General features: G+C 51.7%; 1 protein-coding gene across 1 annotated transcript; it reads right to left on the bottom strand.

Annotated features, from left to right (window-relative positions):
• Positions 1-751: 751 nt before the first annotated feature.
• SLC30A2 (solute carrier family 30 member 2) lies at positions 752-10,370 on the bottom strand. The gene is made up of 9 exons (XM_081308595.1): positions 9,779-10,370; positions 8,479-9,744; positions 7,576-7,796; positions 6,871-7,017; positions 5,197-5,350; positions 4,508-4,685; positions 3,706-3,811; positions 2,435-2,569; positions 752-2,142 (listed from the first exon to the last, which is right to left on the bottom strand). The coding sequence occupies exons 2-9, from the start codon at positions 8,526-8,528 to the stop codon at positions 1,997-1,999; spliced, it is 1,137 nt and encodes a 378-aa protein (XP_081164721.1). The 5' UTR covers positions 8,529-9,744; positions 9,779-10,370; the 3' UTR covers positions 752-1,996.
• Positions 10,371-13,421: the final 3,051 nt, after the last annotated feature.

Raw genomic sequence — 13,421 nt, 5'->3', positions numbered from 1 at the left:
GGCCTCTCCAAAGCCTCCCACCCCCATCCTTCAGCTCGACCTCTGGATGACGATGACGTAGGTGCTCCCTGGGGCCTGTCACAGCTGGGCCTGCAGAGTGGGCTGTCCCTTGGGAGACTGTCAGCTGCTTGGGGTGGAAAAGGTCTGGAAACTAAGTGGGGGTTGGGGAGGCTGGCAGTCTGGCCCAGGGTCAAGAACAGTGGAGGGTGGGTGAGGAAGCACACAGCTGTGACCCAGGCAAGCTTCCAGGAATGGGGAAGGCTCCCAGCAGGGGCCCAGCCAGGGGAGAGGCACCTTTCCAGTCTTGGCTTCTGTACCCAGGACGCTGAACTGCCTTGGCATGGCTGTGCCTGTGGGGAGGGCACTGCTGGCTTCAGGGGCTCATACTGTACCAGCATGCAACTCAGGGCATGTCCCCACCCCCTGCCATAGGGGTGGTCTAGGGAATGGAGGCAGAAATCCTAGACCTGCCTCATACTGGCTGTGTGACTTCAAGCAAGTGACTCAGTCTCTCTAAAAATGGAGGACAGCAATGCCTGTCTCTCAAGAGGGGTGTAAGGACTTGGTATACAGTGAAGCCCAGGATCCAGTTTGCTGGGGCCTGCAGGAGTTAAAGAGTGGGCCCTCTGAGACTAGAGTCAACTGCAGCAGCTACAAACAGTGGCCCCTACTTCCAGGCCAACCCTGATCCCACAGATATTGAGGGGTTGAAGGACCCCCTGAACTACATCACCAGAAGAAAGGCACAAAGAAGTCATTTTATTAATGGGGAGAGGCTCAGAGGGGCATGTAGTTGACCAGCCCCCTCCCCCCCACATACACACAGTGGGCAGGACAGGAGCTCAGTACTACCCCTAGGGAGGCTGGGAAGCCGAGGGGGCTTCTCACAAGCAGCCTCAGACTGCAAAGTCCCCTTTCCAGGAGGATGAAGGGAACTACTCACCAACAACCACTGGTGCTTGGCAGACTGTCCTCACAACAAGCCTGTGAGGTAGGTGTTACATTCTTGGTCTCCAGACAAGAGGCATTGAGAGGCCCACTGTCCAAGGTCATCTGCTCATGGTGGCAGTGGTAGACATTAGGCCCTGAGGTTCCCTAGTGTGTTGACTCTGTGGGACTGGGGACAGGTCTCCGCTCTTATATCTTGTAAACATACCCAGCCCCTAAGTTAGAACTGTTCATGCACAAGCCCCAGGAAGTCAGGGCCCTGGGCTGCACATGCAGGCCACAGAAAAGGCTCACTCATGAGTTCGGGCTTGGCAGTCCTTGGACAGCCTGTATATCAGGGCAAGAGAAGTGGCCCTGGGGCTGTGCGGGCTTGCCCCCACCTGAGGCAAGGCTTCCTGTGTTGGCACAGCTTCCTGGGTTAGGAAATAAGGAAAGATAAAACCCATCGGGTTCTTACCTAGTAAGAAGTCTCCCCCTCCAGGAAGGGAGGCACACATGACTAAGGCCCAGACAGGCCTCAGATGGCCCCTGGCTTCCCACCTCAGGGAACTCTCACAAGTCCCCCATCCCCTGGCCTTAAACCGTATTGTCATGGCGATGGCGGAGGTAGAGGTTCTGTTCCGGGGCTTCTTATAGGTTCATAGGCAAAGGCCAATCATGCAGGTGGGAGATGCAGGTCAGTGAGGACACCTTGAGGCCAGTCTCCCCTTTGCTGTCCCAGGCTGTACCTCGATGCCTCCCCACTATGGGTGTCAGCTCTGAAGAACACAGCCCTCCGGAGCTGACCCTGGGGATCCGGAGCCTGGTTAAACTGGCTTTACATTGGCTGAGTCCCCACCCAGGCACTGGCTGTTGTAAACAGGGGAGGCCAGGAAGAGGTCGACCCCTGCGGTAGGCAGGGCTCCATGCTGAACCCGGAGCAGAAAGAGGCATTATAAACCTGGTTCCTAACACAGTGGGTAGGCAGAGTCCTGGTGGAGGCTGTGGGACATTGGGTCCAGCCACCTGCAAGTCCTGGCCATGCTTCAGCTGGTGCCTGGCTGGGCAGTCAATCCGAGGGGCCTTGGCATGCCTGACAGTCCTTCATGTCCTCAGAGTAGTCCTCGATCTGAATGGTCATGGTGTGGAAGTTGAATTTCCCCTGGAGACAGGTGCTGGCCGCCTTCAGAACCGCCTGGGCATCTGCGTTCTGAGCTGGAGGAAGAGACGACCGAGGGAGACCTGTTTACTCAGTGCTTGGCCTTGCAGGATCAGGAGCCCCATGTCATGCTAACCCCAGCAGAACAGGACAGGCTGATCATGAACACGAGAGAGACCAAGTCTGAAAGCACGGGCCAGGGCGAGGAGGCCTTGACCCCCAGCCTCAGTTTTTTTTTTTTTTCCCCAAGGATAAATGAGATCATTATGGCCAAATGAGTAATGTGCATCAAGTACTCCCAGCCCCTGGCTGCCTCCCCTCGCCCCGCCTTGGGTCCCCACCACTCACCAATGGCAATGTGAACAGACAGCACGGGCTGCGTCACGGTCAGTGCCCAGATATGCAGGCTGTGCAGGGCTTCCACCCCCTCCACCGATAGGAGCAGGTCACGTACCGCCGTGAAGTCCACACCCTTGGGAGTCCCTGAGGACGGCAGGGACAGAGGCTCAAGGAAATTGCCCTTCTACCCTGCTCTTCAAGTGCCCTCTCCTCTCAGGGGGTCTCCTTGGCCAGCAGGCCTGGTGCTGCCACCACCTCCCCAAACTGTCATACCGCCTGCCACCTTCCTGCTCCCACATCATCTGAAATAACCTTGTTAATTCATTTCCTCCTCTAGAACAGAGGCTCCATGTGAGTAGAACCATCCTTCTTGTTCACCACAGTGCCTGGGGCATAGTAGGTGCTCGATCAGTGTTTTATGTATTTATTTTGGTACTGGGGATTGAGCCACATTCTCAGCCATTTATTTATTTATTTATTTATTTATTTATTTATTTATTTATTTAGGAGACAGGGTCTCTCTAAGTTGCGAAAGACTTGCTAACTTGTTGAGGCTGGCTTTGAACTTGAGACCCTCCTGCCTCAGCCTCCCAGGTCGCTGGGATTACAGAAGTACACCACTGTGCCTGACTAACAAGTGCTTATTTTTTAATGGGGGGAAAAAAGAAAAGTTATGACCTGAAGTCACATTCTCCTGCTGACCCCAGGCCAGCACCCATTAAAGTCCAAACGTGTGACCTTGGCCTAGGACCCAAAGCCCTAAAGCACAAGAAAGCCAAGGTGAATAAGATGGTAATTCAGGGCAGCTCCACTCCAGGACAGGAGCATGGTTTGGGCCCTGTGATGCTGCAGGAAGGGCCTGCAACAGGGTGTGCTCAGTAACTGTCCCAGGCTGACCATCCCCTTCAGAACTTCAGTCTGTCCCCTGTGCCATGGGAGCACAATCTGACCCCACTTCCTGTGGGAGGGTAACTAGAGATGGAGGGCCTGCCTAGAGTCTGTGGGAACTCCAGGTGCTACCAGACACCACCCAGAAGCCACCTGGGTAGGCAGAGGCCATGCCCAGCAGGGAAGGAGGCACACTTGGGCTGGGGACAGTTCCAGGAACTGGCACACCTTAGGGCTCAGCTGAGGCCAAGATCAACCTGGGGCCCCAGGAGGTTTTCCAGCAAATGCAGATCCGGGCTCCCTGCTGGTGTGCAGAAGCCCCGCCCACGCCCTGTGTAGACGGACAGAGCTTGAGAGCCACAGGCCAAAAAAAAGTCCAGAGTCCATGTTACCTTCCATCAGCACCAGGATCACATCTCTCAGGATGGTCAAGGTCGTTCCCAGGACCAGGAGGGAGAAGAGGAAGGTACAGATGGGGTCCACATACTTGTACTCTGGCTACAGGAGAAGCAGAAGGCAGACTCGGGGTTCAGTCACTAGCTCAGCTTCCCTTTCCCCCTACCCAGCACGTCAGGGAGAGGGGCTCCCTCTGTAGGATGGAGGTGAGCCTCACCCTGGCCCTGCCTCCCAGTTTCTCCTTTTTATTCCAGAACAGGCAGGAGAGATCACAGCACAGGGTGAGGCCCAAGCCCTTCCTACTCATCCTTCCTTGAGGGGCTGAGACATAGGCAAAGGTACCAAAAAAAAAAAAAAAAAAAAATCTCAGGCATCTGGTCCACCACCCGCATATTACAGATGGGGAAATTGAGACTCAGGGAGAGCAAGCAACTCACTTGGCATAACACGGTTCAAATCAAATGCCTGGCCTTTCCACAGCACCTCACTCCCTCTGTGATGGGTAATGGACAGGCAACACAGTCCCAAGTCCACAACTAACCAGCTGTGTGACACTGTGCAAGTCACCAAACCTTTCTGAGCTGCATAAAACACTACCACCCACCCTTCAGGATTGTGTGAAGACCAGAGGTGATGATTCTTGGTAGATGTTGGATAACCATTCCTTCCCTCTCCCCAGCCTTTTGCCCCGAGCTAGGAAGATGTTAGAATCTGGAAAGTGCATGTGCAGAGAGAAGCTCCTGGTGATCTACACTCCCTGGCCCTAGCCCCACCCTCCTTCCTGTCCCCATCTCTGACCTTGAAATATAGAATAAAAGCTGCAACCAGGACGCCCAAGCTCTGCAAAAAGTCCCCAATCACATGGATGAAGGCAGCTCGGACACTGGGGTTCTCTTGCTGCTGGCTGGTGTCTTCGTGGCTGTGTCCATGGCTGTGACTGTGCCCGTGGCCAGACTGGTGAAGGGTCAACCCCATTCTACAAAAGTGGAGACAAAGCCCAGGGATCACTGAGGTAGCAGTAGGCGCTTCAAATCACCCAAATCTGTGGGGCAAAAATGTCAAGCCCCCACACTCTGGCCAAGTGAGAGCCCAGCCCGTGTGGTCTTGGTTCTGAGCCACAGGAGAAAGGGCTCAGCTCCAATGCCAGGCTGAGCCTGGGCATGGTGATGCCCGCTGACAGAGCTCAGAGCAGGAGGGCATGCACAAGTCATCCAGTTCACCCATGTCACAAATGGGGAAACCGAGGCCACTGCACAAGGGAGGGAGCCCAAATGACACTCCTTTGCTCTACACAATACTGCTCCCACCGAGACCAGTTCAGCCACGTCCGCTTGAAAAAAAGACCCGGATTATGTCTGTAGGGACATCTGCGGCAACCAGACTTATCCCTTCCCACTGCAGGTCAATTGTGACATGGCCTCCTTCTTCCAAGAACAAAGGTACAGTGTGAGAAGGGGCCACCCGTGGGGAATCGGGGCCACACTCACATGATGTTCACAGCCACAGCACAGCCCGACGTGATCAGCATGGTCCCCCCTTCGATCTCATAGTTCCCAGAGATGAGTCGCTCCACAGCCAGGTACACCAGCACCCCAGTCACGACCCAGATGGACAGCACAGAGACCAGGGCTCCCAGGATCTCTGGAGAAGAACCCACACCCCAAAGCCACCTAAGCACAGAGCCCTATAGCTGAGGGGGGCTCCCCCACCTCCATGCTCTCCCCTCCCCTCCCCTCTGCCTGGATTCGCCTGGGCTTCTCGGAAGGGGTGGCTGGCACCTTTCCCAACCACTCACATATCTGAGAATGTCAGAGCCATTTGTGGTACTGAGGGGTGGAACCCAGAGCCTCACACCTGCTAGACGGACACTTCCACTGAGCTACACCCTCAGCACCTTTACAACTTTATTTTGAGACAGGGTCTTGCTAAATTGCCCAGTTGGCCTCAGACTTGTGATCCCCCTACCCAATCTCCCAAGTAACTAGGTCGAGACAGAACATGCACCATCATCCCTGACTATAACATGAGAGAAGGAGATTAAGAATTCATGGGGGGGGGGCTGGGGATGTGGCTCAAGCGGTAGCGTGCTCGCCTGGCATGCGTGCGGCCCGGGTTCGATCCTCAGCACCACATACCAACAAATATGTTGTGTCCACCGAGAACTAAAAAATATTAAAAATTCTCTCACTCTCTCTTTAAAAAAAAAAAAAGAATTCATCGGGGCTAGCACGGTGGAGCAGGCTTGTAATCCCAGCGGCTGGGGAGGCTGAGACAGGAGGATTGCGAGTTCAAAGCCAGACTCAGCAACAGTGAGGGTACTGAGCAACTCAGTGAGACCTTGTCTCAAATACAAAATAGGGATGGGAATGTGGCTCAGTGGTTAAGTTCCCTTGAGTTCAATTCGCAGTACCAAAAAAAAAAAAAAAAAATAGACTTCATCTGGAAGCTTAGCAAGGTGGCTCACATTTGCAATACCAGTGACTCAGGAGGCTGAGACAAGAAGGTCACAAGTTTGAGGCCAGCCTTAGAAATTTAAGGAGGCCCTAAGTAATTTAATGAGACCCCGGTTCCCCCCCAAAAATAAAAAGGGCTGGGGATGTGGCTCTGTGGTTGAGTGCCCTGGGTTCAATCCCCAGTACTAGGGGGTGGTGGGGAACTCCCCTGGGTCAGACTTGTTTGTTTTACATGGAAAGAAACTGATTTATTAAAATATATTCCTTTTGTTAGGCCGGCTTCCGAGAGGAGAGGCTGGGCCATCCCCCATGAGGAGGAAAATGACGAGGCTGGTGGGAAGTGAAGGGAGAGTTTAAAGCCTGTGTCTCCCAGCAGGCTTTGCTAACCTACCCTCCCCCCAGAGTTGATCCATGGAGTTATGCGCAGTGTTAATGCCATTGTCATTTGTTCTCGGGGTTCCTGAGCCACTGCTTCCTTCAGAAGGTGAACTTTGCTTCCCTGAAGACTAGGAGTTCCTGGATGACTGGAACCGGGGCTACTCCACCAGACTGGGAGTTCTCAGAGGACAGAGGCCACCTAAGGTTGACAGCTTCTTTGCCTACCCAAGTCACCCTCCTGACCTTACTCAGGGATCCAATCCACCTTAAGAACCCCTGTTCTGACCCACCCTCCCTCAACCCCATCTCCAGCCCAACAGGGGTCCTCACCAGCTCGCTGCCAGCCGAAGTTCATGGTCTTGGTGGCTGGTCGGGAGGACATCCATAGAGAAAAGAGGCTGATGAGCATGCTGGCAAAGTCAGTGAGCAGGTGGGCTGCATCTGTCATGATGGCCAGGCTGTGCGCCAGGTATCCCCCTGCAAGGGCAAGGTCAGGAGGTCCTTATCAGTTCACCAAAGAGCCAACTCCTTAGACTGTGTGCAGCAGGGGAGACCCACAGGTTCTGGAAGAAGACACTGAGTTCAATGGCCTCTCCACCCATTAGCTGTACAACCAAGAGCAAGGGATTTACACTCTGAGCCTGGACTTCCACTGTCTGTGAAAAGGGTTAACAACATGTACTTGAAGGGTCAAGGTGAAAATCAAGTTTAGATAGGACCTGGAAAGCATAATAGGTAATCAGTACATGCTCTTTCCTTCTAGGAATTCAGACCTTCCCTATCTACTAGATGTGGGTGATCTTTGAAAGATTACTTAACCTTAACATGCCTCAGTTTCATCACCTGTAAAATAAGGAGAATAACAGCAAGCACTGTAGGTCTAAGTTGCCCTAGGGGTTGCCCTAGGGGCACATGAGATGACGAGCATATAGAGGACTTAGCTCCTCAGTGCACAGCACCTGGGGCTATTGTAATACAGGGAACATCCAGGCAGCCCCCTAGCCTACTTCATTTGGCGAGCCCAAAAGTCCTTACCAATGACTTCTCCAATCATGAACACCAAGCAGATGGCAGAGGCCACGTAGAGCTGGCACCGGGCCTTCTCCTTCTTGGGGTCACAGTGACTGTCAGGACCCTTCTGAGCATGGCAGTAATGGTTGCTCCCAGCGACCAGATCGACAGTCTGAAAGTTCAGGCCAGGCTCGGGGAGAGAGATCCATCCACTCCCCTCCCGCCACAGAGATCCTATGTATGACCTGGCCAGGGAGGAAGGGAGAGAAATCACTCAGCAGGGAGATGATGGGAGCAAGGAGGGCTGACTCCAGTCCCATCTCTCTGTGAGGCCTTGGTGTTCCCATGTGTCCAAGGGAAGACCAGCTAGGACACTCCCAAGTTCAGCAGTCCCTGGCCAAAAGGTAGGAAGGCCGAGTTCAGAGGAAGATGCTAAGGGAATGGGAGTCTAGGGGCCCTGGGGGTGGTGGTGGGGTGAATGGGTGTATTCCCTCCCCCATCCTTTCCAAAGCGTGTTGGAGTGACTTTGGGAACCGGCCAAGGGGCAGGCTGTCCAGTCAATCGAGGAGAGAACGGAGCTAGGTCTCAGAGAGAGGAGCAGAGCCTCCCCCTCCCTGACCTACTGGGGAACGCAGGGCGGGCTCACAGCGGGCCTGCCCCGGGGCAAAGTGCTGGACTGGAGGTGGGGCCCCAGGCATCCCGCTACCTTCCCCCACCAGGAGAGGCAAGGGTCGGGTAGTACAGAACTCTCCCGGGAGAAGCGATCCCTGGGGCTACAGGATCACGGTCTTTTCCTCGGGCCTCACTCCACCCTCCCGCGTGGTCCCGGTTTAGGCCTCCGACGAAACCAACCACAGCCGGGAGAGCCAAGGAGGAGGTGCGTCTGACGCCGCCCGAATTCCCTTTCTCCCCCGGTTCCCGCCTTACTGGATTCCGCGCCTGCATTCCAACAGGTGCTGCTTCTCCACGGTGTCCATGGGGACCTGCGCGTCCCGAAGCGGGTCCTTAAGCCGTGCGCCCTAGAGGTTGCGCGCGGAGTTCTTGGCCGCACCGCACACTCCCACCTGTCACGAGGTCCCTGCCGCCGCTGTGCCGACTGTCCCCTGCAGCTGCCGCTCTTGCTCGGTGCGCCCAGCACTCTAGGTCTCTGGGCCAGTCGCTGAGCCCCGCGCCGGCCCGCCGGCTTTATCCCCGGCCCTTGCCAACCCGTGTGAAGCAGCCCTCCGCGCGTCGTGTGCAAAACCGGCGGGGAGGGGGAGGGGCCGGCTGCAAAGGCTTCGCGGCGCTGCCTGGAGCAAGGGCCCCCTGAGCCCGTGGGCCCCCAGGAGCCGCCTTGACTGCTACCAAAGATCCTCGAGGCTAATCGCCACGCGGCTGCTTGGTGTTGCTAAATTAAGACTAGGTGACCGCTGCGCGCACTCTTCCGCCCCTCGGGAAAGTTATGGGGTCCTTGTTTCTAGAAATCCACTCGGGTTGCTCAGAGAGCAGGAATGGCCCCGGGGCTCAGGTCGTGTCTCCCCGGGATTGATCATTTTTTCCCCTCGAGGGAGGGTGTTCCCCTGAGGTCCTGTGTGTGTTTTTTCCCTCCCACTCGGGCGGGGGCTAATCCTGAGGGCGGAGTATGCTGCCAAATTGGAGAGGCTGCCTTTGAACCTGCATCCTCCCGCCTCAGGCTCCGAGTCTCGGAGGTGACGGGCGTGCACCGCCCCGCCCGGCTCAGTTCAGCCACTCTTAACGCGCACTGATTAGAATCCGAAGGGAACGGCTTTACCTCCAACCCTACCAAGAGTATCTGCTTAGGCGATCACAGATGTGTAGCGTCAGGTTCCTTAACAAGTGCCACTTGGGCAGAACTGACACCACAAACACCAGCCCCTCATGAGGCCCCCAGAAAGACGGACAAACTCCTGGACGATGCTGGCAGAAGGGGCCAAGCATGGTGATACCGTCTGCCTGTGCCTGGTCGACCGCTGGGTGTCCTACCCGCTTATGGACACTTAAAGCAATGCCTTACTACAGTCAATCCACGGCCCCCAAGCTGAACTATGTAGAAAGGATTTCGTGCTGGTTACTTCCCTGCCAATCAGGTCGCCAACAAGCTCTTCCTACATAGAGAGCCCCCTTCCCAGGCCATGGGAATTGGTTTCTGCATAGTAAAATTTGAGGTCCCCTGTATAAAGTCTTGCAGGTCATCTCAGACAGGCAATCACCTGTCTCCCTGTTTCACTTGATGCCTTGTCGCTTTGAAACTTACATGTTTTTTTTCCTTTTTCCCAATCTTCCCTAAATTTCTCCTTAATCTTTTCTCCCTAACCTTCTCCTTCCTGATCTCCCCTCCCCAATCTCGCCTTCTCTGAATCACCTCTACAAAAGCCCCCTGTTCCTGTGGATAGGCAGAATCGCAGTCTTTGGGACAGGAGTCCCCTGTGTTTCTCCTTTGCTAGCCAAGCAATAAAACCTTTTCCTTTTTTCTCAAGACCTTGTCTTCTTTACTGGATTGGCATCCAGGACAAGGACCAAGCTTTCGGTTACATCCTCACTAGATTATAAACTCTTTGAGAACACAAATGAATTTAGTACTTGTTACATTTTAGCTCAGCTCTATATCAAAACCATCAATTAAAAATGTTCACCTACAGCCCTACTGCCAGGGATTTACATTAAAGACATAATTAAAGACTATTAAAAAGTTAGGGAATGTCAATCATCTGGGCTTGGTGGAACACCCCTGTAATCTCAGGTCCTCTAGAGGCTGGAATTTTTTTTTTTTTTTTTTTTTTTTTTTTTTTTTTGCCTTATTCTGTTCTGAGGCTGGCTGCTGAGACAGGAGGATCTCAAGTTCAAGGCCACTCTCAGCAACTTAGTGAGATTCTGTCTCAAAATGAAATTTTAAAAAACAGCTAGGATGCTGGCCAGGATGGTAGTGCATGCCTGTAATCCCAGAAACTGGGGAAGTCCAATGGGAGGATCACAAGTTCAAAGCCAGCCTCTTAGCAAGGCCCTAAGTGACTTAATGAGATCCTGTCTCAAAATAAAAAGGGCTAGAGCTGGGGATATACCTCAGTTGGTAGAGTGCTTGGCTTACATGCACAAGGCCCTGGGTTCAATCCCCAGCACCATAAAAAATAAAATAAATAAAATAAAATAAAAAGGGCTCAGAGGGGCACAAGCCTGTAATCCCAGCCACTTGGAAAGCTGAGGCAGGATGATAGATCCCCAATTCAAAGCCAGCCTCAGCAATTTAGCAAGACCCTAAACAACTCAGCAAGACCCTGTCTGTAAATAAAATATTTAAAAAAGGACTGAGGATGTGTCAGTGGTTAAACACCCAGAAAAACAAAAACAACAACAACAAAAAACACCTGGAATAATTTTTAAAGGGGTGGGGGCTGGAATGGATGTCAGTTATAAAGGGCCCTGGATTCAATCCCCAATACTGGAATAAAATAAATTTTTTGTCTTATTTGAATTCTATACACACACACACACACACACACACTTTCTGATACTGAGGATTGAACTCAGTGGCGCTTTACTGTTACCCAAAACTCAGTTCTTGTTCCCATGCCAGTCCAAAACCCAGGGCATGGTTTTAAGGAAAAGGAAAAAGAAGTCCCAGAGACTGTCATTCTGCCCATCAGCAGGAACAGGGGGCTTTTAAAGAGGTGACTCAAAGGCCACCTTCCAGGTGTTCTCTGCTGGAGTTGTCATCCCACTGTTAATTTGGGAGATAGTCATTCCTGAGATCTTTTTTTTTTTTAATATTTATTTTTTAGTTTTTCGGCGGACACAACATCTTTGTTGGTATGTGGTGCTGAGGATCGAAACCGGGCCGCACGCATGCCAGGCGAGCGTGCTACCGCTTGAGCCACATCCCCAGCCCCAATTTCTGAGATCTTTTGTTGCCATCCGCAAAATCTGGATTACTTTGTTCCTGTGTCGGTGCGTACTCAAGGACACATGTCTAAAATGGGGAAGAAAGGTAATCCTATTTTCCCTGAGATTAGAGAGGAAGAGAAAGAATCACGTCCATTTAAAAAATAAGCTGCAGTGAGTGGCAGAGCAGCAAGGGCTATATTCAAAACATTAGGAGCACTGCTGTCACATTTCCACTGAGCTAAGTACCCAGTTCTTTTGACTTTTTTTGTTTTGTTTGTTTTGAAAAATTACTGAGGGTCTCACTAAATTGCTGATACTGGCCTCCAATTTACGAACCTCTGGCTTTATCCCCCTGGGTTCCTGGGTCTACAGGCATGCTCACATATTTCTTTCTTTTTTTTTTTTTTTTTTAAGAGAGAGGAGAGAGAGAGAGAGAATTTTTAATATTTATTTTTTAGTTCTCGGCGGACACAACATCTTTGTTGGTATGTGGTGCTGAGGATCGAACCCGGGCCGCACGCATGCCAGGCGAGCGCGCTACCGCTTGAGCCACATCCCCAGCCCCATCACATATTTATTTCATTAAAAAAATTTACAGTAGATTTAAGTCACTACTCTTCCATGATGCATGTGATATTATGATATACATATATTCTGGGTTTTGTCCACTGTTCCTGGCTCACATCTCTCTTGTCAAGACAGACCATAGAAACTAGGACTTTCCTTCCATCAGGCACATACCAAAAACTCTAATCTCTCCTCACCTTTCTGTCCAAAAGCTGGCAATAAAAACATTCTCTGACCCACCCTTGTCTGATAGTAGGTCGTAAGACCCACTTTATCTCAGAAGGTCCAGCCCCATGCCCTAGAGGAAGGAATGATAAACTGAGAATCTAAACCGACAGGCCTAGTAGGTTTTCTCCACGCAGTCTGTGGGCATCAGGTCACACTGAATAAGAATATCAATGGCCAAGGCCCTCAGGAGATCCGGTCTCTAAACAAAATACAAAAATTTTAAAAAGGGCTTGAGTGGTCACTCAGGGGTTAAGTGCCTCAGAGTTCAATCCCCAGTATTAAAAAAATAATAATAAAAAATAAAAGATATCAATGGTCAGTCTTATTCAAACACAGGAACCACACCTGGAAGCCAACTGGTAGACTATTACTGAGCACCGCAAAGACCTATTTCTAATGTAAAATACCTTGAGGCTCCCCTGTGGGAACACCTCCAGTCTACTCCTAGGCCTCCCAGATGGAAAACAGAAGGTAGGGGTGAACCCGGATGGAAATTATAGGGAGGCCACAGCCTAGATACTTTTTCAGTGCTTATTTTACACAGATTTTGCTCCAAGCTCTATAATATATCACCTCCTAAATAATATATATATGTGGGGAAGCAGACCAGGGTCTCAGCAGGTATTATGATTGCTTTCTGTATAGTTTAAATTTCATGAACTGTAAGTACTACAGCTTAATGAATAAAAACTCACTTATATTTAAAAAAAAAAATATATATATATATATATATATCACCTCCTAAACCAGCACATCAAAATGGGTCTTTCTGTTATGGGACCCCTCCCTCCCCCCTGAGGGGAGTTCTGTCTCTGCTCACTTAAATGAATCCTGCTCCTTTCACTCTTCCCTTCCATGGCTGTCCATGGATTGTAATCTTCAAAATTTCAGAGACAAGAACCCAGAAGGAAAGTGGTGAAGTGGGGAATCAAGTCACGCCTCAGAACTCGGGTTTCAACACTGTTTTGTTCAGCCACATTTCTACATGGTTGACCAGGCTTTAATCATGCTTATAACACAGAGTCTCCATAAAACCCCAAAAGAAGCCGGGCGCAGTGGCGCAGGCCTGTAATCCCAGCGGCTTAGGAGGCTGAGATGGGAGGATCACGAATTCAAAGCCAGTGTCAGCCAAAAGCGAGGCCCTAAGCAACTCAGTGAGACCCTGTGTCTAAATAAAACACAAAATAGAGCTGGGG

Source organism: Spermophilus citellus (assembly GCF_964194105.1).
Source record: "Spermophilus citellus genome assembly, chromosome: 9".
Classification (NCBI taxonomy): domain Eukaryota; kingdom Metazoa; phylum Chordata; class Mammalia; order Rodentia; family Sciuridae; genus Spermophilus; species Spermophilus citellus.
This window is presented reverse-complemented; position numbering and strand designations above follow the sequence as displayed.

What these genes read in the sequence shown, in the direction of transcription:
- SLC30A2 (XM_081308595.1), bottom strand. Translation starts at nt 8,528, where the DNA reads ATGGACACCGTGGAGAAGCAGCACCTGTTGGAATGCAGGCGCGGAATC. An exon ending in CATGATTGGAGAAGTCATTG is followed by an intron (nt 7,018 to 7,575) that starts GTAAGGACTTTT and finishes TTGCCCTTGCAG; the next exon opens with GGGGATACCTGGCGCACAGC. An exon ending in CTTTTATTCTATATTTCAAG is followed by an intron (nt 3,812 to 4,507) that starts GTCAGAGATGGG and finishes CTTCTCCTGTAG; the next exon opens with CCAGAGTACAAGTATGTGGA.